A 27,136-nucleotide genomic window follows, 5' to 3' on the forward strand; every position below is an offset into this window, starting at 1 on the left:
GAGGTTTGCAACAAAAGTATTTGCATAGCTTTACAGTTTTTGTTGAAGTACAATTTATTTCAAATGTATTATTCGCATTTTATTATATAAAGATAGCATTGGATAAAAGAATGTTCCCAGTGTAATAAATTTCGATAATTCACATGTTAAATATTTTGGTAATATATCACACTCAGAATCTAGCCTTTCCCGCCAAAACGTTACAACACGTACACATACCAGTCCGCCGATATCATGTTGAAAATAGCAATAAATTATTGAGAAAATCTTTATAATAAATATAATAATCAATTGATTATTGTTAATAACTAAACATACATTATTAATATTATATAATATTTAACTCGTGCCAAGAAAGCTTTGAGATTTAGCTCTTGCACGGAACACTTATCAAATCTAGACTTTCTTGGCACTTGTGAATTTCCTCTTTCCAGTTAATCCGCAAAGCTGTTTTCCTTCTACTGTACTAGTTAGCATGAAAAGTTATGGTATGAACCGATGATTAGAATACCAAATTACCAATTATAGTAATGTTACAAATATCGATAAATGCTGTACACATCTTTCAAGGACTAATCCATGGTCAACAGCATTAGTTCAAATACATAGAAAGATAAAAATCTACAAGAAGTTTTCAAAACATAGAGTGTAAACAAAGAAGCAATATCCAGCACCAAGAGGCCCTACCATGTGTGCAATAAAAAGAATAAAGTCTCTGTGTTATATGATTTTTTTTTAATTTGTAATGCAGCAAGTTTCGCTAACTAGTATATGATAAAGTTCGGGGTCATGCAAGTCTGAAAACTGAGCTTATGAATACCCTCGGAGACCTTTGGTCAATCAACAGTGTCACCCACCTAGTGGTTACTGAAAATATCGAATGTACATCTGAGCAGAAGATATTATTTTCATATTAAGTACAATTCAAACTTATAAACCTATGGTTTTTCATTTTTGAAAAAAAAACACGATGGAGCTATATGTACTGAGGTGATTCTGGAAACTGAATAATTCTTTCAGTTTTCCTTTCAAAAATGTTCATTTCTTCTTACGTATAATGTTTAAGTGTGTACAAAAAAAAAGAACGACTAATTTAGTTTCAGAATGCAAATGTTTTTGATCTCACAATGTCCGATTTCGGTCGAATAAGATCAGTGATGAGGTAGTCGGGTTTTTTCTGTTGTTTGTTAAAACTTTCAACATCAGTTAGAAAAGATTTAATTCTGTTGTTAAGAACATTATTACCCTTAGCCCAGGCTAATTTTCTTTGTTTAAAGTCCTCGGGTTTTTCGGATTTGCCGTGTTTCTCTTCTTGCTCAAGTTTACTCATCTCTTGCAGTTCTCGTCTCGATCTGACATGACGTTTGCGCAATTGTATTGCATAAGCCACTTCCGGTTTCATTACTGGAATATCTTGTGCTTCCATGACCTCACCATCCTTCAGGTCTTGATATCTTACAATAGCAGGACGGCGCACGCGCTTACTACGGTCCTTACGCAAGTAGGCGGGGGACGAAAAACATCGGAGTGACATGAAGCTCCGATATCCTTGTACATTTCTCTGTAAAACTTGTTTGTCACTTTTTGTCGGTGATGTTGATATTTTTGACTTTTGCATTGATATTGCAAACATTGTAAAATTAGATAGCACCGGTTTTCCTATGTCTCGTTGTCTATTGTCTGTAGTTGTACGAGGTCTACTCCCAGAATTTGACGTTCGCATAGTATCCATCATTTGTGTTGTCCCTACGCCGTCACGTGACTTTGGCGTATGTGATTGTTTATCATACAACGATACACTGTCCTTAATTTCACCCTTTTTAATGGCGGAAGTCAGCCGCGTCATTTCTTCTGCTTCTCTTCGTGCCTCTTTCAAGGCATCGTCGGTATCGATGGTTCGACGATACTTTTGTTTGCTGATGCTTGCAATTTTTCCTTCAAGACAATTCAACAGAGTCGCATTTTCTTGGTGAATGGAACTGTGATCAATTTTTATATTCCCTCTGGAATCTATATCTGTGAGGTGTTTGCTAGTGGATGGCATTTGTCCTGTTTACCCTGTAAAATACGAAAATAAAATATTTTGTAAAAGTAACATAACATTATTTTATAGGATGAGCGGACAAGTGATACTGTAATTTTAAACAGTTTCTACATAGACAGAAACCGCTAAAGAGGTACGTGTTCAAACAAATAAAGTGGTTCCCAAAACCGTTTACAGCAGAACACCTAAGAACGGCTTTGTAATTGTCCATTATCTTTCTTACATACGCAATATATAAATATACATGATATCATATTCATTAGTTTGAGAAACGTAATTTTGTTTCCAATTTACACTACTAAAACGTAGCTTTACAACTACATGTACATAAAGAACCTCTATCTTTATAATCACATGTACATGTAGGTATGTTTTTCATTCTATCTGTATGCGACATTAACATTCTGGACAGTTACTATTTAAACCAAAATTTTATGTGATGTGACCTCAATAATACCGAACAAAAATTAAACAACAATAATAATAATAATAATAATAATAATAATAAAGATTTTTATGATTTTGTGATTATTCTCAATAAAACTAAGTTTGGACTTAGTCGATTTCCTAATCGAACACTTTTTCTCTATGTCTTTTCTGGGCATATGTTTTGCATTGTGTTTGCACTTGTCAACGACATAGGCCAATTTATATCTTCTTTGAATATATTGAACCAAGGCTATCTTTCTTTGTTGTCTTCAATGGGCGAACGATGGTACTACATTGTGTTTACTATATATGCATGTTATCTCCTTTACATGTATTTTAGTCAATCTAGTGAAGCACCTTTCTTTTTTTCCTTATTTTGGTAATGATTACATATAATTCCGTTAATTATTAATGAGGAAGTATGTAATATTATATTAATATATATAAACTTGTCATATAAATCGTTTCTATGCAACACATTGTAATTAGTTTTATAACATTTTTATTTTCTACAATCGCGATCACATCTAACCTCTCTTTGAGTCGGTCAGGGTTTGCTGTCATAGAACAGTTTTAAACTGTCAGAAACTGTCCAGTCCCATGACACACCATGTCAGACTGTCATGATTCAGGACAAACTCGGTCATAATCTGTCATGGGTCGTGACACTCTCTGTCAGGAACTGTTCTTGGTAGAACTATTCTGTTTGACGTCATTCTGAAGAGTTTCTACCTACAGCAGTTCCTGGAAGATTATTAAAGATTATGATCCTACTTTTCTGAATAACCATTTAGGAATGTGTGGGTTAATTTTCATTTTAATATTTAATCTAACAAACATGTTTTGTAATCACTGTAAGCCAAAAGAAGGAAACATCTTTGTACTGAAATGAAAAGCTCTATGAGAAAAGCGGAAATTGTTTAATACGAACCTGTATAAGAACAATTAATCCTTACATTATCCTTTCCTTGTGACGTGAAATTTCAAATCTTAAGGAAAATGTTCATTGTGGTCTCTGTTGGTAACGATTGTAATTCCTACATTATGCAAATGCATTTTCCACGATTTATTTAAAGTTAGGAACATAAGTTAATATCTAAGTCAATTTTAAACACATTATTTATAGGAACCCTTCAAAGGGATGCTTATCCCATATCCTGAAAAATGTATGTCTGTATTGGCTTTTTATCGGAATCAATAGATACGCTCGGGTATCCTTTAATAAAACTCTTCAGCGAGCCAGATTTATGAGTTTATTTAACGTTGTAGTATCACTGAGAATGCAGCAAATCGAAAATCGATTGTGAGATGTTAAAAATTACCTAGGAAATAAGTAAACAATGTCACCACGGGCTCAAGTCCCTCTGGAGTGCCTTGGTAAGGGTCGAAAAGTAATTAATATCTAAAGGATGATAATTTCAATTTATCCCAGAGCCTTTAATATTTGATTTCGAATCAATTTGGACTCGCATGTTTCATCAGAATAGTATTTATCAGTGAAATGGACAATAATATCTGTAATTTATTACTTCTACTTGTAAGTTAAATTGTCTGATTTAGTAAATTGAAGAACTTTTAATCTTAGTGGAATATAAATCGAATTTCCCCTAAATACTATAAGTAGACATGGGTATTCATTTTAAAATCAATTGCTTATATCTATAATGTCATAATTCTGTAATGATTTTGAAATTGGTTTTTGAACGTCCATCTCGCTAACTTTCACATTTGCTTCCACATTAACTGTACTTTTGAATCTTAATAGGATTAATACGAAATACCAAACATTTAAAAAGTGACTGATCCGATAATTAATGTATATATGCTTTACACAGCTATTCAAATGCAGAAGTCATGGAGACAAAATATATATATAAAAAGGCATAGATATTTACATGTAACATCAATGCAAAATAACCCCTAAAGACAATATTGGTATCCATGGAACTGAAATAAAAAAACAAAGAATTTAAAAGTAGACAATATCTGCCAACTATGACACTCTCACTGAATACGTCTACCAACAGTCTATTCCATCATGACTGTTCTTGAATGATAACTTTGTTAATAGTCAACATTATATAGAGTACGCACTTTGACTGCAAGCGAGCACCTTTATTTTTATCGATGATTGCTGGAAATATTCGGTCTACGAGAAAAGCTAGTAACTCCGTATAAAATTTAGGGCTGTGTCAAGTATCTAATGACTAGATTGCAAGCTCCTGTGGTTGTATTCTTCTTTCTTTTAAACTTCACAGAGTAGGCACTTTGTCTATAAGTGAAAACCTTAATTGCTAATTGCTGCAAACATTCGGTCTATTTAAAGCTTCATTCGACATTTTATGACTAGATTGCAAGCTCCTGTGGTTGTGTTCATCTTTCTCTTATACTTGAGCTCCATTTTTTGTTTGTTGTTGTCAGATACTTCAATGGTGTTTTGTAGTCATTTAAAACTTGCCTACTTACAGCCTTGTATAAGCATCCTTTTCTATGGAGCAATAATAATCTTAAAAAATTAATAGTTCTGCCTAGCTTTACCTAGCATTACCTAGCCTTGCCTTGTCTAACCTGGCCTGGCCATAAATAATCCTGCCTGTAGCATGAACTAAATTTATGTCTAGCCGGAATTAGAATTACGATTTAATTTAGATATCTTTATCACCATTTACTACGTTTTGTTTTATTATATTACAGATATAAACTATAGTAATTTTATATGGTCGATGGTTCGACTGCGCAGCCAACTACATGTACTTAATTTTTTTTAGAATACAACATAAGAAAGGAACAGATATTTTCGAACCTGCATTTTATAAGTTGAATAAACTAAGTGTAGTTTATTCATTTCAAAATTGTCACATTTAAATGAAGGGTTGAAAATGAGTGATATTGCAATTATGCAACGTACTGATTCCTGCGTTCTCTTACTGCATAGGTACTGTCATTAGTGGAGGGGTGCAGAAAAGTTATTTCGAAATTAAGGGCGTTTCTCCGATATACGGGATTTTTATTTTTACATTTAATGGTCTATTATATTGCCTATCAGTTTTTTTTTAGTTTGTCTTGTGTTCGTGTACTAGTATATGCTTAGCGTATAATAATATAGCTGTCAATTATATAGCTGTCTGGTTTCAAGTTTCGTTATTGTGAGGGAAAATGCTTTAAAGTTTCAATAGTATTTCTATCCTTGTTTTGGACCAAGTGTACCATCACAAAATTATAAGTGTCTTTTATCTACTTTTTTTTTTTAAATATAGGAGACGCCTTTTTAAAACCGCTTCTCAAATTTAACTTTAAACACCACGACCAAGCTCTCTGTTGCACGGAATAAAGGGCAGCGATTTTAAAGGTTTGATTCCAATTTAAAATGACAGGAGTTCAAGATCCTTTTTATCAACTTTCATAAAACCGTTTTAAACATTTTCTATTTTGAAATAGAAAAAAAGTCAAACGAATTACGAAATGATATGAATGACAAAATATTAGCTGTTGTAGTGATCAATTACCTTCCGAATTTGACGTAATTGAAAGCTGAAATGATAGGGCAAAGGGCGATTTAAACGTCTGGCTGATGTAAACATAAAATGAAGAATATTGTAGCTCGTGAGAAATCACAGTCCCCACGCAAAAAGGTACTGCTCTTAAATTACCACAAAATTGGCTTCTCTGGAGGTCTCTACTTCATACTACATTAGATATAGCCAAAATATAACGGTGAATATATCAAAGAGACAATAACCCCACCGGGATGAAAACGCCATCCAAAGGCCAATCAGTGGTCTTCAATGAACGACGAGGAAACCCTCACACCATATGTGTATGAAACCAGCAACCAAAAATATGGTTTCTTTGGAGTCGCCGACTAAAAGGTTGTTCTGTTTGTCATTCGTAATTAGTATGACAATGAAAGTAGTAGTGTTTCTTTCAATTCGTATATTCGTTTATATATTAGTGGTATATACCAAAAAAGCTTAAAGCCATTGCCGCCATCTATTTGCACCGGTCAGGTTTGTCGTCTTTTTAATGTTTCTATTTAGTTCTTCATGTACATATATGCATTCGTACTGTTTTCTTCCAGCTTGTATTTATTTGTCTTGTAACTAATCATTTTTAGACTTTCCAATTTATGCTAAACCTACTTGGGTAATTATTATCACTACCTCCACTGTCGTCATCGTCGTCGTCATCATCATCATCATCATCATCATCATCTAATCAATCAATCTTTGATATTTCTGCACTTGTCAATTATTACTAGTCCTTTGTTTTCCCTACTGACTTACATTTCTGAGGAATCTCAGACTTTATAGCAAAATGTCAAACTATTATCCAAGATTAAATTCAGATCCACTGAGAATGTAACAATCAAGATGATTGACTATAAGGATTAAAATGAATCTGTTGTAATTTATCAAAAATTGGTATGGGACTCTCAGGTACATTTGTATGGCTTTACAATAGATGGATCGTGACTCAACAGCTTAATAACACGAATTAAATATTGTAACATATTGCCAGCTCTTTAGTACAAACTTCAGTAAAATATAGAAAATATATAAATATTACAGTCACTCTAGTTAATGAAATGTCAGCTATTTAGTACAAACGTCAGTAAAAAATGGAAAATAATTATGTAAATATAACTGTACAAGTACATTGAAGAGCTGTCAACACTACTGAACGGCTTTGAATGAAGCTACAAAATTTACTGATATTCTTCTTATGACTTGTTTGCTCATAACTATCGGCATATAACAGTTTCTGAAATTGTATTTGATCAGCACTGAACAAAATTGATACTTACAATTTCTGAATATAATTTTTAAAGAGAATTTAATGTGTTGAAGAAGAAAAGCTGTTTCAATAAAAAAAAAATTCTGGAAAAGAGTGAACGTTTTGTTAATGGTGAAAAATGTATGTCGTTTACATGATCCAACAGAAACGTTGAGACAGTCCCTTTTACACTGTAACAACGTAGAAAATATACCTTTTCGTCTTATTTGTCTGTCAGTTTTAATTTTTCCGAGAAACTTTCAATTTGTTTTAGTTTTTTTCCGGGAAACTGTCAATTAGTTTTAGTTTTTCCAGGAAACTGTCAATGAGTTTTAGTTTTTCGGGGAAACTGTCAATTAGTTTCGTTTCCAGTAACACGAAAGATACCGGCGCTTTATATATGTGTAATACCCTCTTTAACTACAAAAATAGTATGATCTGTTAGAGTACTATAAATGTTGAAATATGATAATCGAATGTTGTGCGCCAGTTGTCTTTTCCTATGCAATGCAAAATTTACCTACACATACATCAACACTATATCATAATGCAGCTTATAGACTGCGTTTCTATAGTAAATCATTATAACTGCATGTACAGAATCGCTAGGTCGTTCATATTATGGACACGTGTTCACCATCTTTTCTTTTATAGGTACTGGTCATGAAATACATGTACAGAGGACAAACAATAAAAATCTCGTAGAAATGAATATATACTTACGATTTCGCATGCACCTGATGATTCCAAAAATATAACAAGTACTATATACATAGGCGTATACAAACACATAAATATCTCTCCCTATTCTTTACTTTTCATACAAAATGCATGCTACTTTAAAATTTCATATAAGGATCGAATTTCATTACAGTTATGTATTGAAGTTTGAAAACCCTTCAACAAATTGAAGTAGGTATCCATTGGAGCATCAAACCCAGGTGGATTTCTTTTGTGCATCGTTTTGAATAAATTGAAATTTAATTTTAAAAGATCATTTTATTTATGTTCTTTTTATTCCACTTTAAATAAAGATCAAGAGTGTATCTATATTTTAAAACCATTGAGAAATACCATAAATTGGGAAGCTTTTCAATTTGCTAAATGGTTCGTGAGACTTTATTGGTTTTCGATTAAGAACATTAAACATAAATTTGATTAATGCAAATAACATGTAAGATTTTTTTCCCTAATTTCGGTCGTTCTCCATTACGTCAGACCTAACCTATTTTTAAATTGTCAAATTATAGGGTCGTGAGAATAGGGGACAAAACTGGATTTCTGCTCTTGTTACTTATCAATATAAAAGCAAATGATTTTGCCCTTTAAGATAATCGTTGATCTAACAACAAAACTGCAAAGCGGAGAGTAGTGTTCTGTTGTAATGCAGTGACGACACAACGCGGATATCATCACATTTTAAACAAAACCCTTATTGGTCCCTCCTTAGTAGTTGATTAAAAGCGTTGTTGTGGTCCTCAAAACACATTAAAATGTCTATGGTTTATTATCCATAGATTACATAACTTGTATTTATCCTAGTAATTGAGTAGTAGCTATGTAGCATGGTTGGTATGGTTGAACTTTTACTGTTTATTTCATGTGTGAATAGAGGAAGTCATATTCTTAAAGGTGCGGATACAGGAATTAAAGAACAGGGGGTGACCGACCAAAGAAGGGCGCGCTCCGTCACACACCAGTTAAAACATATAATTCAACCCTATCATTAAAAAACGGGAGGTCGCAGCATTGGTACGCCGGATTTGGATCAGCTTTTGCTATAAGCAAAGGAAAAGGTATACAATTAACTACAGCGGTACCATCATTTTGTTAGAATAAATCTTGAAATCTTATCGATTGGATACCGAACATTGCAACAGCAAAATGGTTGGATACTGAAACAGTGAAATATAAATTCGAACGATATTTTTTTAACATTTTTAATATAACTATATTTTTTCCAAATTTGAAACTCTTCTGATATTTTAATTAAAGAGAATTATTAAGCATATGAGTAAAAATAGTTAATTGCAATTCGACTGTTTTAATGACTGAATAAACTTCAATGCTTTGCAATAATTCGATTGAAACAAAGACTACGCTTGGTTTCAAATACTTATTATTTTATTAAAGTGTTTAATCAGTACCATGCATCGAAGCAATTTTCTCTAATCTAGTTGATTTTCATTAAAACAACATATATTTCATTACACCTTAAAAAATGCGATTTTGCAATTCGTACCCTGTCCTCTATATAAATCATTAAAAGTAATTACTTTCAAGCACGTTTACTCAACTACTGTTTCTTCAAAACGTTATGAAGAGAGCTATTTCTTAATTCGTCAATTATACCTAATGTAATGTTATGTAAAACCCTAAACAGCTGTAATATAAAGTAGACTCTTGTTAATTCACTACAGTACGTCAACTAAGAATCCCCCCTCCCCCGCGCCTCCATCCTGCACAGCAATTACTCCCTCACCAAAGAGTAATCAAGGGAACCAAGATTCGAGCGGAAATCAATAGAATATATTCCATTCCAAGGACTAGAAAGGGGATAGGGAAAACAGACACGCATAACAAAGAACACGAAATAACCGAAATAACACGTACAGAGAAAAAAAAACATAAATGAGCAACTCGGACTCTTAAAACTTGGAGTATGGACCAGGTGCACCGGGAGGGTAAGCATCCTCAACGTTCACATATTTTTTTTTAAATTACATGTACCATTTTACCTCTGATTCACGAATCACTCTGTCACAAAAAATAATTAAAGCATTTGTATAATGCTGCCACCTTTTATACATCATGGTTTATCTTTCCGTCTTCTTATATTGCAAATATAAGGAAAATCTACGGGTTAATTTACTTTTTTTCGTTTAGACGGCAGTGATATAGCCTGACAATGTGTGTGTTTTATCACAGTCTTTCCCTATTACGACTCTAAGCATAGAGTACCACAACCTTCCGTGATGATTCAGGCAGTGAGTACCACAATTTTTCTTCAATGACTACTATGGGATCGGGGAGGGGGCGGTTGGCTTGCCATAAAACCTTTACCTTTGATTTTGCCAGTTCATTTACTATTCATCTCCTCTTCCCGATGTATGATCATCAGTTCGGCGATTTTAAAATTACGTATTAACCTTTCTTCACACGATGATTAACCCATTCTGCCTATCTATATTACCCTGTTTAGATGTTATTTCCTGTTGTTTAAGATGAGTTTGTTTTATATACAGTTCTTAAGGTTTACTTTGACTCATGGCGGTGTAAAGTCAATATACATTATATCATTTTTCTACATTATAATTCCATTATTAAAGCTCATTTAGATTTTTAACACTGATTTGATTAACCAAATGCACAAACAATATAGATTTTGTTTACTGGGTTCAAATATTTCATGTTATTATATAGATAGCAGTGTTTTATCGAATGTTCACAGAGTAATAAATTTCGATAATTCACACTCGGTACTTCCACTCTCGCCCTTTCTCCCGCCAAAACGTCACAACTTTGATATCAATCCGCCAATCACTGAATTTTAAATTCATATTGAAAATGAAGAAAATCTATATAATAAATAGGATAATCAATTGGTTATCGTGAATAAGCAAAATATTATCAGTCGTACTAAGAACGCTTGAGGAATTAACATGTTCCGCACACTCGTTAAATCTAGGCGTTCTTCGGCACTCGCGATAATATTTTGGTTACTCTTAGACTTTCCAATTAATTATCCTATTAGTATGCAATGCCTCCTACGTACATATCACATATTGTTATACAGAAGTCCATAGTACATCCGTCTCTAGATAAATTTGTATATCATCATGTAGTCGGCGGCGGCAACGCCCAAAGGACACTTGTCGGAACAACTGCTCGCAGGAGTTAGGGTAAACATCGAAGGGTCAAAAGTCATGGCCACCCAGCACTCACCGTAGAACTCAATACCAAAGTATATTGAGCTGTTGGCATGAGCTGCATTTGCACATTGCTCAATAGTGAGATGTAGGTTAAACCAATCAATGTTGCCTCTGAGGTTAGCGAGTAGAATTGGTAACGGATTAGCAGCATTATTGCCTGGTGCTTTAAAACATCCTACCGGGTGGTAAGTCAGTGGACCGACAGTATCTGAAAAAAAGATGAAGCTTAAAAAAAAAAAAAAAAAAAACTTGCGAGCCAGTGGATACTAGTGATAGCCCGTCATCCGTACTTAAGTATTTAATGTATGCATTTGAATTACACACAGAAGAAAGTGTTTTAATACAGTCACGTGTACTGCATCTTGAATATAAATTAAGTGCCATTCAAAGGTATGAGAAACCCACCATTTTGATAGTGTAATTAGACTATTTTGCTCCATCAGGTAAACTGAGTTATAATTTCATAGAAATGCACTGAAAATGAACCTTTCAAGGACAAACGAATCTGTCAAAAACGTCATTTTTCTAACATTCTGTTGAAAAATTTCTGAACAAATCCAGTGAAACAGAGATCAAATAACAGTCTTTTCAAATAGTCTAGCGATATAACATTGGAATGATATTGTCAGATCGATGGACTATTGGCATGCATGTTTCTGATTTTTCCCATTTACCTGAATTTTACCAACACTTACACTTAAATGTCTTTGAAACAGAAGAATTTAGGCGGAAAATGACGAAATTGCATTGAATTGTTTCCTTTGTCTTTCTTTTTCTCTGTTCAGAATATTTCAGTCATCGAATTTCACTTCATACTTTTTTTTGTGATTTATATTCTTGTAGTCAGTATTGACATATTCTATCGTTTCTATGATGCACATAAGACACTTCCTTAACAGCCGGTCGACAAAGATTTTAATGAAGCCATTCGAATTAATTTTGATAAATAAACATAGGCCTTTATTACATACATTGTTGCTGCATACAGTTGGTACAACCATCACTACAAATGACCGATGTCGTCGTCGTCGATGTTGTTGGCCTCGACGAAAATATCGGAGTGATACACTGAAATGGATTTTGAGATCCATGTGGATGTGGAACACAAAACAAGTCGTCGGGACAGTTATGCCATGCACATTCGCGAAGAATTTCCTGTAATCATAAAAATTAACAACTAAGAAAACATAATTCATATGTAAGTGCTTAAATATTTTGTTAAAATCATACGACAACAAAACATTTCTTGCGTTCTTCCAATTTAACTTTTGAAACGAAGATACAAACTACCGATTATTATGTAATTTTGAATTGACTGCTGTTCTTATTTTTGTTAAACCTAAAAATGAGTGCACGAAAGGGTGAAAATAACCAGATAATAAGACGGGCAATCAATTTTCAGTAAGAACTTTCTTGTTATGATGTCTCTATTTATATACTCGAGGCTATTTTTTCTTGATATTTAAATAATTGAATATTTTAGTTTTTGCTGCTAAATATCAATCAATCTAATCTTACAGTAACCAAAGCAAAGCATACAAGTATTTGTTTGATTTGGAAATTGACTACATATATAAGGTAGCCGCATAAAAGGCTACATTTACAAGCCCAAGTTTAAACGAAGCGACAACCGCGTAAAAACCCTGCATGGAAAAAAATGAATAAAAAATACATAAAAACGAAAAGTGTAACCATGAGAGCATTACTATGCAAGAAGATAAAGTGAATACTGTCACTAAATGATTGATGTGTTATTGAATAAGATTAAATGCAACAGATAAATTGCATTCAGAACGATTTTCTAACGAACGAAGAACGACATAGAAAGCCAATACACAACGAGCTCTATCGAAAATATATTGTTTGTGAAAATGATTTTGAAACGATAATTTGATGAAAACAAATGTTGCCTTGTGAATAACTTAACCTTGTTATTAAGTAGCACTCCAGCTAAGGATAATGCAAAATGTGATTCATGGGTAAAAAGCCTACATATTTTTATTTTTGATATTTTGTTTGAAATGTCTTAGGAGATAAAAATTATATAGAATGCACTGTAGATTTCAAAAGTAAGAAAGATAACTCTGTAAATGGCGCTCAAATACAATAGAATCTACTGGATTTTCAGTATGGATTACCTCCTAAGAGCAGGCAGATTTGAATGAATAATTACATATGTCATAGTATAGACCCATAAAACAACTTAACTACAAAAATAAAAATATGTAGCCTTTTTGGGGGTGTATCACATTTTGCAGATTTTGCCTGATTCTTACAAAGACAGCTACTTAAGTTGTATTCTATTATTTCAGAAATAGAAGGTATGTCGAGAACAATTGCAAACAGAAATGAGAAGCCACAAAAAGAAACATCAAAATGCTGTACTATTTCAAGAGGTAGCAAGCTCAAGCCTGAAAAGAAGCAGACTTGTCAAAGTGTCTTTTGTGCATCGTGATTCTACAATTATTTGTAATTATACAGGGTTGTCTTATTGGTTTGCTGCGGAAAAAAACTTCGGTAATTTTTAGTTAGTGTCGATTAGAGCTTGTCTTATATCAGTGTCCTGCTCAATACTATTGGCTAGACGCGGATCGATAGCAGTTTTTCGATCACTTTGACGCTCATGTCATTTTATTATCGATAAATGTGTAGTCTTACTGGTAGAAATTAAGGGGCAGGGTGTAAACGGGAAATCAAAGGAACCAGGATTTGAATGGAATTCATAAAAGAATTTCCTTGTCAAAAATTTACTTATTTTATTGCCTCGCGTAAGTTATTTTGAGTAACTAGTCAGACCCAACATTGGATAGTAGTATATCTTGCCCCTTTCTTGGTTCCTCGAGGTCTATTTAGCTTTTTTCTTCAATATTATCAGATGTGGGGTAGTGCTTGACTATATTTAAATTACGTATTTGCATGTACTAATATATGAATATTTAAAATTTTAAAGGATACATATTACGGACAGTCATAGAATATGCCTTATTAACAAATAAAGCCATTTATAATAAAAAAAAATAACTGTAAAAGCACACTTGTGCGTTCCTTCTTAAGTGTCAGTCGCTGTAAAAATCAGGCAGGAGGTGAAATATGGTAAGAAACATACACCAATGTGAATGTTAATCCAGGGAAAAAGAAAAAAATACACATCACTTTGGTAAGATGAGTTATAATTCCATTAAAATACACTGAAAATAAATATTTCAAGGGCGAATTACTCTGGCAAAAAACCTTATTTTTAAACATTATATTGAAAACTTTCTGAGCAAATCCAGTGATCCAGAGATCAAATAATGGTCTTTTCAAATAGAGCATATTGTTAGATCAGTGGGTTTTTGACATGCATGTTTCTGATTTTTCCCATTTTGCCTGATTCATACTAAAACTTACACTTTATAATACAAGAATGTTAAATATAAATATACCCCCAGCTTGTTCCCTGTTCGATGGACAATTAGGACATTTAGTTATAGTGTTAAGAGCCCTTTTAGATAAACATAGTTTTCTTTTTTCAAGAAAAAAATATTGAAATATAATAAGTTACTTACTTATCGTACATGGATTGCTTTAACCTAGAGGTTTAAAAACTATCGCAAGGGGATCATTTTTTAAAAAGTTTATCTGTTTAAAAACTGAAGTATGCTATGTTACTTAAAATTTCCCTAGAAAGATGCTGTATTAACCTTACCTCATTAATGATATCCACGGAATAGTACTGGGTCAAGTCTGGTGACGGAATCAAAGCTGATGGTTGACCCGTGTGGGTCTCTGTGTTCATCTGACATTCTGTTGTCTGGCTGTGGTAATTGACTGATTTGCATTTTCGTTGTTTCAAACATCGTATCAAACAAAAATTCTTATCAGCTGTGAAGTCACTTGAAAAATTGAAGCCAATTAAGTACTTCCCTTGAATAGTCGAAGTTAGTGGAGGCATTTGGAAAACCATACACGTGTCGGTTAGCCTCAGATTATATTGAAAAATTATAAAAGTTGGCACTAGTATCAAATGCATGTTCGTATCGTACTGCAGTATTTGTTCAATTCAGAGATATATTCGTTTTATCTTTAACTTCCAATTAAAACGAATGAATGAATTACACAGAATTTATTCAGATGCACCTGGTCTCTCATCAGAATTACGTAAACGTCTCATATAAGATTCGATTTGCTGCAGAACACGTTTTTTTTTTTCAATTCATAAGAATTAGAACTGGGTCTATACATCTAAGTTTTTCTACTATCTGACGAGATAGGGGATGTGTTTATCAATTATTTCAGGTATTGTCTAGGGTTTTCCATGCTACCGATATTCGTGATACAAATGGAAATGCTTTTAATATAGACAATTATCAAAATGCAATCAATTTTTACCCAAAGGCCAAAACGACCATCCAGTCCATGCCACTAATACATTTTATTGTATCGGTTTTTATTTCATTTTAAACTGTACTTTGCAGATTCATTGTAATGATTACTTTCTACAATGTTTATCTACATTTTAGGAGTTATGACAATTAGATATTAAATACGAAGCTATTTACATGCACATTTAATTAATGAAAATAATTTCCAGAATGTACAATAGGCCTGAAATCTGCAACTATACTAAACATTTAGTACGTTGAATAAACAATTGGGTAAACAAAACCAACAGATGTAGGCTAAATACCTACAATTTCATTTTTTGCATTACTACTTAAGCATAAAAGTCCTTCACTTTCAGGCAAGCACCTAAATTTTTCAATCATTTCAGAAAAAGAGATGATTAATCGAAGAGACCTTTCTTTGTCCTAGACCAGAACACTATCCCGGATTTTCTATGGGTTGGATCATCCCAACTTGTCACACTTGTCCGATTACGAGCCAACCAGTCACTTTTTCACTTCCGTGTGCTAAGCGTGGAAACAGTGATTACCACATTTATAGTCTTTGTTCTAAATATTTGACCTATAATAAAACCCAAAACCTTCCACATTCGAGGCGAGCACGCTATCATGTGACAACCGGGGCATGATATGTGTTTGAAGAATATTCACAATATTTGTGATAAGTGTTTTTTTTTTTTTGTTTTTTTGTTTTTTTTTTTGTAAATTGTATGTATTTAAACGGAACAAAATCTACTATGACATGTTATAAACTGTAAAACATTGACCATTTTCGTATTAAAACAATTAAAATATTCTACTCAAAATATTGATACATTCTTAAAATAAGTATGTTTACAAATTCAGATTTTTGTGGGGTTTCCCAAAGTTTTAGGTGGAGATCCTGTTGCTCATTACTGTTAACGTATGAGCGAAAAATAGTTTTGGCGATGTTATACACTGTATATAATGATAACGAGAACACTTTTTTTAAAATGCCAATTATGGTACCCGTGAAAATGATCACGTAACAGAATTAGCGAAACTCAGCAACGATGAAATTAAGTAACTCTCCAGCTAACGATCATGCAAAATGTGATTCATGGGTAAAAAGCCTACAAGTTTTTATTTTTGATATTTTGTTTGAAATGTCATAGTAAACAGAAATTAGCATGTGGTTTTTCATATAACCTGTGCTCTGAGGAGATAAAAATTATATAGAATGCACTGTAAATTTCAAAATTAAGGAAGATAACTCTGTAAATGACACTCAAATACAATAGAATCAACTGGATTTTTAATGTTGATTATCTCTTACGAGCAGGCAGATTTGAATGAGTAATTACACATTTCATAGTATAGACCCATAAAACAACTTAATTACACAAATAAAAATATATAGCCTTTTTGGGGGTGTATCACATTTTTCAGATTTTGCATGATTCTTACATAGACAGCTACTTGATACGTTTACAGTACTTAAAATGTCCTGTCTTTGTGCGAAATTGCTGTCTCTTTATCTAATATATTTTTGAATTTTAAATTTATTTTTATTGTTTATTTGTTAGTTCCTGAATTTTATTAGTTTTGTCCGTCTGATTTCTTTTTTTACTGCGTTTCGCTCGTCTATCGATTTTATGATTCAATTTTAACCATACTAACCCTTGATCATACTACAATATACACCGAGTCTATTCGTAGCTATAAAGTAAAAATATTAACCCTCAGGCTGCATGACTTAGCCAATTACTGTTAAAATATCTTGTTATATAATATGAACACCAAATAAATAGATATTGCATACAACTTTATAGAGTTAAAATAATTCGAATGCACCACAAAGAATTATATATGGATTTATCCAACTGTTTCAACCACTGACAAAAACGTAATTATACTGGCGGATCACTTAATGATATATGCTCCGAGTAGTTCTATGATTACTCATTATTCTTTAATCCGGCAAACGCTGTTTGAGTCAATGAAAAATCAAAACTGAATTTATCCTATTAAATTGATCAAAATCTATTAATTTGTTCATGAATTGCATATTGACGTCGATGGTTGTATGACAATATAAAAACTTGAGAACCTATTAGCTGTTGGTGCCATTCGAGTCTATTCTCTTTAGAAATCGACACACTGTCTTAAATGTTTTATTTTTTTAATAAGCAGCCCAGGGAAGTAATTATACATTGATACCTACAGTACTGGTTTTATAATTGAAATATTACATCTTTATTATTCTTTAAGAAATGCACAGATGATTAAGAGATGAACTTTGATGGCTTTTATAGTTTACTTTTCATTTACCCATGATTAAAATTGAATTTGAATCAAGAAGTAATGGAGCTTTTGCAAATATCCACAAGAAGCAGGAAGTCGTAATATCGAAGATACACAAAGGCAGAAATGTTTGGTCATCAAAATTACACAAAGAAACCCGGTACCATTAGGGAAACAAAGATCAAACCAAACAGCATAGAAGTACCAAAGATATACACAGAAAAACTATATACACGAACCTCGTTAAACTGGGAGTGAACTCGGGGACCCTGGAAGATTGAGCAGTTCTTGGTCCTTGCATAACACCTTTTGGACAGCTGATTGAAAGTTAAGCTCAGTGGAGGTCAATGATTTTTTAGCTCACGGACACTCCATATCGGTCAATCAAGCCATGATGACAACCATAGACAATTTAAAGTGACGACTCTTTTCGATGAATAACTTATCCTTGTTCCAGGAAGTGATACTCGTAAAACTGTATTTAGGAAATCGATGTAATGGTTCCACACATTCTTGATTAGCGTAGACTTTGCGTTTGCCACAAAATGTATCTACATCAAAAACCTCAAATTTGCTTAAAGTTGAAAGCAAGTTCATGATAATACTTGGATGTGTTATTTCGATCTGGACTTTACTGAAGGAACCTAACATACTGTAAAACATTTTAAATGAGAGTTTGAGGCTTGTTATCGTATTAGGAATTGACACTTCGTGTTGGTTAATCAAATCATATTATGTAGTGACACCATAGAACTTTTGAAATGACGCTATTAGTGTATAGACAATTGTAGAACAACAAATCATTATTTCCTTATCTAGACGGGTCAATGGGAAAATATAATGAGATTTGCAACAATAAATATTTAGCATCGCTCATTCGTAATAATTAAGCTTTGATTCCACAAATTTAAAAATAATTCGACATATTCGTTATTATCATAATATTGAAGGTGAAGGCTTTAAGAATAAAACCAATCACACTGGAACTGCCGTTGTCTGATTTCAGTCTGACAGGGAAGTGATCTGATGCAAGTCACATGCTGCAAGTACAATTTATTTTATTAGACACTAATACACTACGGCGGACCTGGGACTTCATAATTTTTATGAGCAACTCGACGGATGTTTTTAGAAAAGCAGAGGACGCTTACCCTACCGGTACACCTGGTCAATGTTCCCAGTTTTTAGTGGAGTCCGAGTTGCTCATTAGCTTTTTGCACCCGTGCGAATCCGGGTGTCAAAAGAATAGGCCTACAGCAGCGCTAAGCTTGCCGTAAAAGGCAACTAAATAGTGCTCAGAACTCTAGCCGGGGACTAGGGCGCTCTGCCCACAGAGCAACTGGGTTGTGTGCCCCAGGTTGTGGAATGGGGTACCCCTGGAATGTTACATGCTGGGGTTGTCAGGCTATAATACGGAAAACCTGACCGCAAACCATAGTGGTGCACCGTGTTGGGAAAGGTGCCACGTTCCTCGCACGTTAAAAAACCCTACTGTGGTATTCTCCCGGAGTAGGCACCATAGGGCTCCGCCACAGGAGGCTAAATTGCCCGACTCTACCACCTCTCCCTATTTCCAGTGGCAATCAAAATTTCTCGACCCCATTATCCTTGTGTCCCGTCCCATTTTTCATTTCATTATCATTTCATGTTCATCGCCTGATTATAGCTGAACTATTGCTGCTTGGGCGTTAAACCCCAACAAACAAACAAACAAAAAAAACATTTGCTTTTGTTACTTTGTATGTATGATTTTAGTTGTGTATGTCTGTTTTCCATATCTAGTCTTTGTCCCTGGATTACATTCTTTTTTTTTTTTGCCCCGTGCAGGTCCGGGTGTTAAAAGAATAGGCCTGCAGCAGCGCTAAGCTTGTCGTAAAAGGCGACTAAATAGTGCTCAGAAACCTAGCCGGGGGTTAGGCGCTCTGCCCACAGAGCAACTGGGATGTGTGCCCCAGGTGGTGGAATGGGGTACCCCTGGCGTGTTACATGCTGGGGTTGTCAGGCTATAATACGGAAAACCTGACCGCAAACCATAGTGGTGCACCGTGTTGGGAAAGATGCCACGTTCCTCGCACGTTAAAGAACCCTGCTGTGGTATTCGATAGGAGTAGGAACCTTTGCGCTCCGCCACTGGAGGCTAAATTGCCCGACCTTACCCATCCCCCTGTTTTCCAGTGGCAATCAAAATTTGTCGACCCTATTATCCTTGTGACCCATCCTTTCTTTTTTTTCATTTCATGTTTATTTTATCATCCATTTCATGTTCATTGTCTGAATATAGCTGAAATATTGCTGCTCGGACGTTAAACCCCAACAACCAACCAACCAACCAACATTCTTTTTTATTACCGCTGTAACCTTGGTTCCCTTGATTATTCTTTTTAAATAAATGACACGTTTAACAATACGACCCCTCCAGCTTATTACTTTGCTCTCTAATATGTAACACTTACCTCATTTGATGAAATACAGAATTTTACGAATGGGAAGTTTACCACCATTCGTGTACGCTATAGACGAAATGCTTTTACACCTAAATCTACTGTTTACTTTACTTGACATTTCAAAATGAAATCTCTTGTTACAAATTAGGGTCTCATTATTGAGTTTTCACAACACACAAGTAATGGGTTTAAAAAGTGAATTTTTTCTATTTAATTTATGATTTTGAAACCAGTTACAATGTATAAAAATAGAAACAAAGTAAAAACACAATATAGTGTTAAAATATGAGTCACGTGCACATTAACAGGTTAATTTGTATCATGTAATAATTGAAGTTTATTTGAGAGGTTAATTGCTTCTGTGTAATGGATCAGAAGAAAGAACAAAGCAAAAAAAATCAGGTATTGCAAAATACGATGTATCTTTTTATCTTAACATAACCAATGATGGTTGAATCTGTATTATATCATTTATAATAAAACTGGTATTTTTTGTATCTAGAAAAGGTCTCTTTTTAAGTATCTAAAAGATATCTGAAAACTTTATTATGATTTATTTGAACACACTTAATCAATCTTTTTTACGAAATTGTAAATTATGCAGTTATGCAGTGTCTGTGTAGGGAACAGTTCATAGTGTATTCCTCGAAATGATGACAAATGACTTGTGTAATATCAAATGTTGATAAGAATCGATAAAAAATATTTAGGTATTGAAGTCCCAAATAAAGTATATTCATTACTTTTTTATTACATTTATAATAACAAGCACTATAGAGTGGTAGGAAATTAACCTTATGTTCGTAATTGTTCATACCATTTAGATCCGTTCATACCTAATTTTCGTACTTTACAATTATTACAATGTAGCAGAATTCCTATATGATTATTTTGCTATATATATTAGAAATATTTTTTATTTGAAATTTAAGTGAAAGTAAAATACTTTTGTCTGAACAGTCAGAAAACAGTTTTTTTTACCTTACACCCCTAAACATTTTTTTCTTGCTCTCCTACTTTAGTTTCACTGATTAAAATCAAACTTTAGAGTTGAAAATCTTTAAAACTATTTGTTTTTTAACCTGTCGTAGGACAACTATCTAATATATTCCACATTGTAAGATCTTGATATCCAACATCGTCGCCTCATGAAGTAACTTAACATTCATACGCTATCCGTTCAGTAACAACTTAATTAAGATATTAGATAGGTACTAATTGTTTTCTTTAACATGTCAGTGATGTGGTTGACAGAACAGCCTTTGAAATGTAAAAAAAATCCAATTTTGTTATATTATTCATATTAAAGATGTAAAGTTTCGTACCCACTTTATTCTCCTTCACTGGAAGAATAATTAAGGGAAACAAGATTTGAACGGAAATCAAAAGATTAATTCCAAGTATAAAGACAAAATAAACACGTACACACAGAACATGAAATAACCAAAATTATACGCACAAAGAAACAATAGTAAATAAACAACCCGGAATCGCTTGTTTCGGCTCGAACTTTGGTTCCCTTGATTACTGTTACTCTATGTTTTCTATACGGTTAACAACATTTTGCATAAATACAATAATATCTAACTCAATCATTTTTGTTCTAACGATTTAAGTAGTGTTAAAGATAAATCAGCTTAAAGTTTTAATTTTTAATTTTGGTCTGAACATTATATAGAACTATTAAAACCTTTTACTGTGAATGAATGAATTGGATTATCTCGCTTGGTATATAAATCAACACGGATACATTAAACAGGTTATGGAAATCTTCATGTCGAATCCTTTTATTCTTTGAATTGCATTTAGTTAACTTAAAACATGAATGGATTATACAAACTTAAATGGAATTACATCAACTATTTTTTAATATCTCTTTTAAACTGCAAATGGAAAAAAGAATATAAAATTGCATGCACTAATATATATTTTCATTGTTTTGTGTCAACGAATCCTAAGTATTATTAAATATTCATGTAATAATGAAATTATAACATATAGATTCATTGTCGCTAGTCCCGTAGAATTTCCTCATCAACATCTTTGAAAGTTAAAATGATGTGCTTAAGTGAGGAGTTATAATCTTATCTATGACGAGGATAGATGCACAGGTTGGGTAAGCGCTCTGCCCTTTTCTAGAAACATCCGCTCAAAAATAAAATTGCTCAAACTACGTGAATTAACGAAACGGATGCTTGCCAATTCCATATGTTCAGAAGCTAATATCTTTAAAACTCAGGTTTAATTTTCATTGAAACAATAATTTTGATTTTTTTAATTATATATTTATTTTGCTTTCATAAGAATGAATGAGTGCAAGCAATGCATTACAGCAAATAATCAATGCCTCTGCCGAACAATTAATCTATTCTTTTAAATCTTGTTTCTAATACGAAGAAAGTTCAGGCCAATATTTGCATACTATATTTATAACGTTTTAACAGTAAATGTGCTTTAGTTTGTGTGTTAGAGCTTACCTGAGTAAACTCCTCTATGTGATATGATTTGTTTAAAGTTGATCATTCCTATTACACGGAACATATTCTTTTCTGCCATTATTCTAAATCATAAAGACAATATTTTTTCAATTAACTATGAAAACTAATACTTTTGTTCACATCATTTTCATGGAATGTTTTAGATAAAAATTTGTACGGTAAAATAACATACGTTAATTTAAGAAGTGGATAATTGGCAAGAAAAGTCCTTTCGAAAGGGAGGTAATAGGCGGGAAAATGTTCTAGAGAATAAAAAGGGAAATTGAAGTTTTTTGAAGATATAACGCGAAAAAGAGTGGTGAACCTCATTTTCCTTTTATGAAATATATAAGAATGTTAGTTTAATGCTCTGTTTATAAATGTAGACGAAATTTCAAATACTATTTCAATACGTTGCGAAATACTGAAAATTCCCTACATAATCCACATAAAATGTTGTGAAAATTTGTCTTTATTTAGACTCACTTATCTCGAAATCAAGTTCGGTTACCTATGTTTTTTTTTACATTAAAATGCTTAAGTATGTTCATTCAAGGTCATCTTTGAGAAAAACTAGAAAATTTGATAAACTAGAAATATCAGATATGGTCTACCTTAAAGTTAGTGCAGATACCACAACACGCGTCTAATCTGAATCAGAAGACATCAGGAATGTCTGGCCTCTCTATATATATGTATTGTTTCGTTTTCTCTTTCAGCTTACTTTTATGTCCTGGAGTATAAAGTGGCAACTATTTCGCTATACCTGTGTATAATTTTGTTTTGGGACCAACTACAGCCAGCCCTGTGATGTGAGAGTTTACTCGTCGTTCATTAAAGATCTATTGCTGGCCTTGAGCTGACATTTTTCTTCCCGGTGTGGTTGTTTTCTTTGACAAAATCACATTGTAATACTAGTTTTTTTCTTGTTATGAGGTTATGAGGAATAAGGAACACGGCTATAATAGTTATGATACATGCGTCGCCTTGCATTTGTAACAACTGTGGCAAAATCCTGTATTTGATGTTGTATTATATGTTTTTGTTTTCCAAATTTATATTTGCTCTAATACAATTTATATAATTGTAATATTGATCCTTTTTTTTTTTTGAGTAATGCATTATCAATATTATCCAGAAGAATTCTTCAAGAGTTTTTCTTAGTTCAGAATAGTTTAGTAAAGTTGATGCATTTTGGGACAGTAAAAATGTGTTTGAAGATTAGTTTCATGTTTAAAAGGTATGAATTAGGTGTGAAAGGTAAACAGTTACATAATAGATGATTGTTCTATCAGTATTTCAAAAATGTACTAGTGCTGTAGGCGTGAAGCTCAGTGTAGATTAAACTTATTTTATGTGAAAGGGGGAGTAAAGAAATGTGGGTTACTCGCAGGTTATTGTATTTAGTATTTCTGAATGCTTTCTTAATTGACATTGAAAAACATAGTACAAACTGTTGTGTTTTCTACATTGTAATTTGTTTTCCCTGTCTAATGGATGACATTTCATGTATCTGTAGAACTCCGTTTGGGTTTCAATATGTGCTTAATCTGTGGATGAACTATATGAATAAATGGAGATTTAATTTAAATGCGCAGAGATCTTATCCTGTTGTTCAGTTTTCCACTACGTTTGTGTTTTGACTTGAACGTAGTGCGATTCAAATCTTTAATAGATTTCAAAACATGACCTTGAGTCAACAATTAGATCCGACATGTGTAAATGTATTCTTGCATTATATACAATTATGATATTTATAGACAAAATGAAACTATTGCTTCTTGAAAACTCTGTCAATTATTCGTGATATTTTAAACGAGGAAAATATTCATGATAAGGTTACTTTTTATCCATTTTCGTTATATAGAACCGTTATACCAGACATTATAAACAGTTTATTTATATATGGTTCACACGAATATTTGAAAAAACTTACGCTTGATGGAGTTTTCCCTTCCAAGTTTCAGTTAAAATTTGTGCACGCGTCGGTTTAACTCTTTCCAAACAACGGAGGAATGCCGATACCGACTTCAGCAGGTTTAGACTCAGTTATAATGTGATCAGTATTGTTGATTTCTGGACAATATCTTAAAGACAACGAGCTGTAAGAAACTCCTATCTCATATCAAAATCATTGACTGAAATACATAGTGTAAAGTAAGCAGTTTTCATGTTAAGCAACAGATTCTATAATGACATTTTTTTTTCATTTTTGCTGCAATCGCTATGGAACGTTTCATTTACAGAACCTTTGGTGGGACAGGATGATAGAACAGTTTCAACTTTAACTTGTTTGATGAACTGTATTTGGTAGATATGGATCACCTATAGCAAATACTACTTGTTATATATGAATCACTTGTATCAAGGGATAGACAAAAATCAACTGTATCAAGAACTACTAGCTAGAAAGGATTCACCTGTATCAAATACTACTTGCAAGATAAGGATCAATTGAATAAAGTACTACTTACAACAAAGGGATCACCTGTATCAAGGACTACTTGAAAGAGAGGAATTACCTGTATCAACTACAACTTACTAGATATATATCATATATATCAAGTACTACTTGCTTTATATAATCATCTGTATCAAGGACTACTTGCAAGTTAGGGATCACCTGTATCGAGGACTACTTGCAAGATAGGGATTACCTGTATCAACTACAACTTACTAGATATTTATCATATGTATCAAGTATTACTTGCTAGATATAATCATCTGTATCAAGGACTACTTGCAAGTTAGGGATCACCTGTATTGAGGACTACTTGCAAGATAGGGATTACCGGTATCAACTACAACTTACTAGATATATATCATATGTATCAAGTACTACTTGCTATATATAATCATCTGTATCAAGGACTACTTGCTAGATGTAGATCATCTGTATCAAGGACTACTTGCAAGTGAGGGATCACCTGTATTGAGGACCACTTGCAAGATAGGGATTACCTGTATCAACTACAACTTACTAGATATATATCATCTGTATCAAGGACTACTTGCAAGTGAGGGATCACTTGTACCAAGTACTATTTGCTAGATAGGGATCACATGTATCAAGTACAACTTACTAGATATATATCATCTGTATCAAGTACTACTTGCTAGATGTAGATCATCTGTATCAAGGACTACTTGCAAGTGAGGGATCACCTGTATTGAGGACCACTTGCAAGATAGGGATTACCTGTATCAACTACAACTTACTAGATATATATCATCTGTATCAAGTACTACTTGCTAGATGTAGATCATCTGTATCAAGGAATACTTGCAAGTGAGGGATCACCTGTATTGAGGACCACTTGCAAGATAGGGATTACCTGTATCAACTACAACTTACTAGATATATATCATCTGTATCAAGGACTACTTGCAAGTGAGGGATCACCTGTACCAAGTACTATTTGCTATATAGGGATCACATGTATCAAGTACTACTTGCTAGATAAGGCTCACATGTATCAAGTACTACTTGCAAGATATCGATCACATGTATCAAGTACTACTTGCAAGATATGGATCACATGTATCAAGTACTGCTTGATCGACCACTACATAAAGACAACATTCGATTTGACTTCGAAATGTTTTTAGAGCATTTGTCACCAACATATAATGTCATTTCTTTTCCATTATAATAGAAGTTTTCGTTACAATGATACATGATTAGTCATCTGACATTGTTTTTATCTTTTATTCTCTTGTCTATATACTATATGTGAATGTTTATATCGTCTTTTATTATTAATGGTTTTCTACTATTATTCTTTAGCATTTGATATTTAATTGCATTTAATATATTCAATTAATCCCTTATCGATAAGGTAAATAAAGATATGAATGTATGTATGAATGCAAGCGTTTCACCATATCTGTTCTCTTTTCTATTGAAATTTTAATTAAAGAGAATAATTGAACATAGGGATAAAGTTAATTAAATGAAATAATGTGTAGACGAATATTTGAATAACAGGTGGAGCAAAATTGAATGTTTCAAATTAATTCCAGTAAAAATACAGAACGTTTGGACAAAAAGGTTTTCTTTAAGAGTGCTTTACTAGTACCATGCATCAACGAAATTTTGCTCAATTTCCTTCATTTTGAGTAAACCAACATACCTTTCATTACACCTTAAAAACATGATTTGTTCCATGTACTTTATATAAAACATTAACACTAATTACTTAGAAGTACATGTACTCAGCTACACATTCTACAAAGCGTTTTTTTTTATTGGGGTTCATATTAATTCTGTGAACATTTTGGCGAGAAAACGGTTCCTATTTATTTTCCATAGGTCTTATAAGGTTTTATCAATTAGAAACCCCGCAGAAATAAGTATTCATGAAAATGTCTGGAATAAAATTATAGA

General features: G+C 33.0%; 2 protein-coding genes and 1 long non-coding RNA gene across 5 annotated transcripts; 1 reads left to right on the plus strand and 2 right to left on the minus strand.

Annotated features, from left to right (window-relative positions):
* Nucleotides 1-712: 712 nt before the first annotated feature.
* Nucleotides 713-8,739, minus strand: LOC148614013 (uncharacterized). 3 transcript variants are annotated; one of them, XM_088587756.1, is made up of 3 exons: nucleotides 7,970-8,739; nucleotides 3,006-3,217; nucleotides 713-2,058 (listed from the first exon to the last, which is right to left on the minus strand). In XM_088587756.1, the coding sequence occupies exon 3, from the start codon at nucleotides 2,042-2,044 to the stop codon at nucleotides 1,100-1,102; it is 945 nt and encodes a 314-aa protein (XP_088443882.1). In that variant the 5' UTR covers nucleotides 2,045-2,058; nucleotides 3,006-3,217; nucleotides 7,970-8,739; the 3' UTR covers nucleotides 713-1,099. The 3 variants fall into 3 exon arrangements, with proteins under 3 accessions (XP_088443882.1, XP_088443881.1, XP_088443883.1); XM_088587755.1 differs by lacking the exon at nucleotides 3,006-3,217 and having other exon boundaries at nucleotides 7,970-8,331; XM_088587757.1 differs by lacking the exons at nucleotides 3,006-3,217; nucleotides 7,970-8,739 and adding an exon at nucleotides 3,405-3,646.
* A 162-nt stretch (nucleotides 8,740-8,901) lies between these two features.
* LOC148614014 (uncharacterized) lies at nucleotides 8,902-26,439 on the plus strand. The gene is made up of 4 exons (XR_015923542.1): nucleotides 8,902-9,042; nucleotides 10,133-10,233; nucleotides 13,491-13,695; nucleotides 23,469-26,439. It is a non-coding gene; the product is annotated as an uncharacterized LOC148614014 (long non-coding RNA).
* Nucleotides 10,227-20,353, minus strand: LOC148614015 (uncharacterized). Its single transcript, XM_088587758.1, has 4 exons — nucleotides 20,282-20,353; nucleotides 14,867-16,125; nucleotides 12,150-12,333; nucleotides 10,227-11,386 (listed from the first exon to the last, which is right to left on the minus strand). Exons 2-4 carry the CDS (start codon nucleotides 15,188-15,190, stop codon nucleotides 11,064-11,066), a joined length of 831 nt encoding a protein of 276 aa, XP_088443884.1. The 5' UTR covers nucleotides 15,191-16,125; nucleotides 20,282-20,353; the 3' UTR covers nucleotides 10,227-11,063.
* Nucleotides 26,440-27,136: the final 697 nt, after the last annotated feature.

The sequence above is a fragment of the Perna viridis genome, chromosome 6 (genome assembly GCF_037379345.1).
Source record: "Perna viridis isolate PV_CMFRI_1.1 ecotype Kerala chromosome 6, ASM3737934v1, whole genome shotgun sequence".
In the NCBI taxonomy this organism is placed as follows: Eukaryota; Metazoa; Mollusca; class Bivalvia; order Mytilida; family Mytilidae; genus Perna; species Perna viridis.

Excerpts from the sequence above, each read along its gene's own strand:
- LOC148614015 (XM_088587758.1), bottom strand. The coding sequence starts at position 15,190 with ATGCATTTGATACTAGTGCCAACTTTTATAATTTTTCAATATAATCTG. Across the intron at positions 12,334-14,866 it reads CCGTGGATATCATTAATGAG|GAAATTCTTCGCGAATGTGC; the intron begins GTAAGGTTAATA and ends TTATGATTACAG. Across the intron at positions 11,387-12,149 it reads CAACTGTATGCAGCAACAAT|ATACTGTCGGTCCACTGACT; the intron begins GTATGTAATAAA and ends TCTTTTTTTCAG.
- LOC148614013 (XM_088587756.1), bottom strand. The coding sequence starts at position 2,044 with ATGCCATCCACTAGCAAACACCTCACAGATATAGATTCCAGAGGGAAT.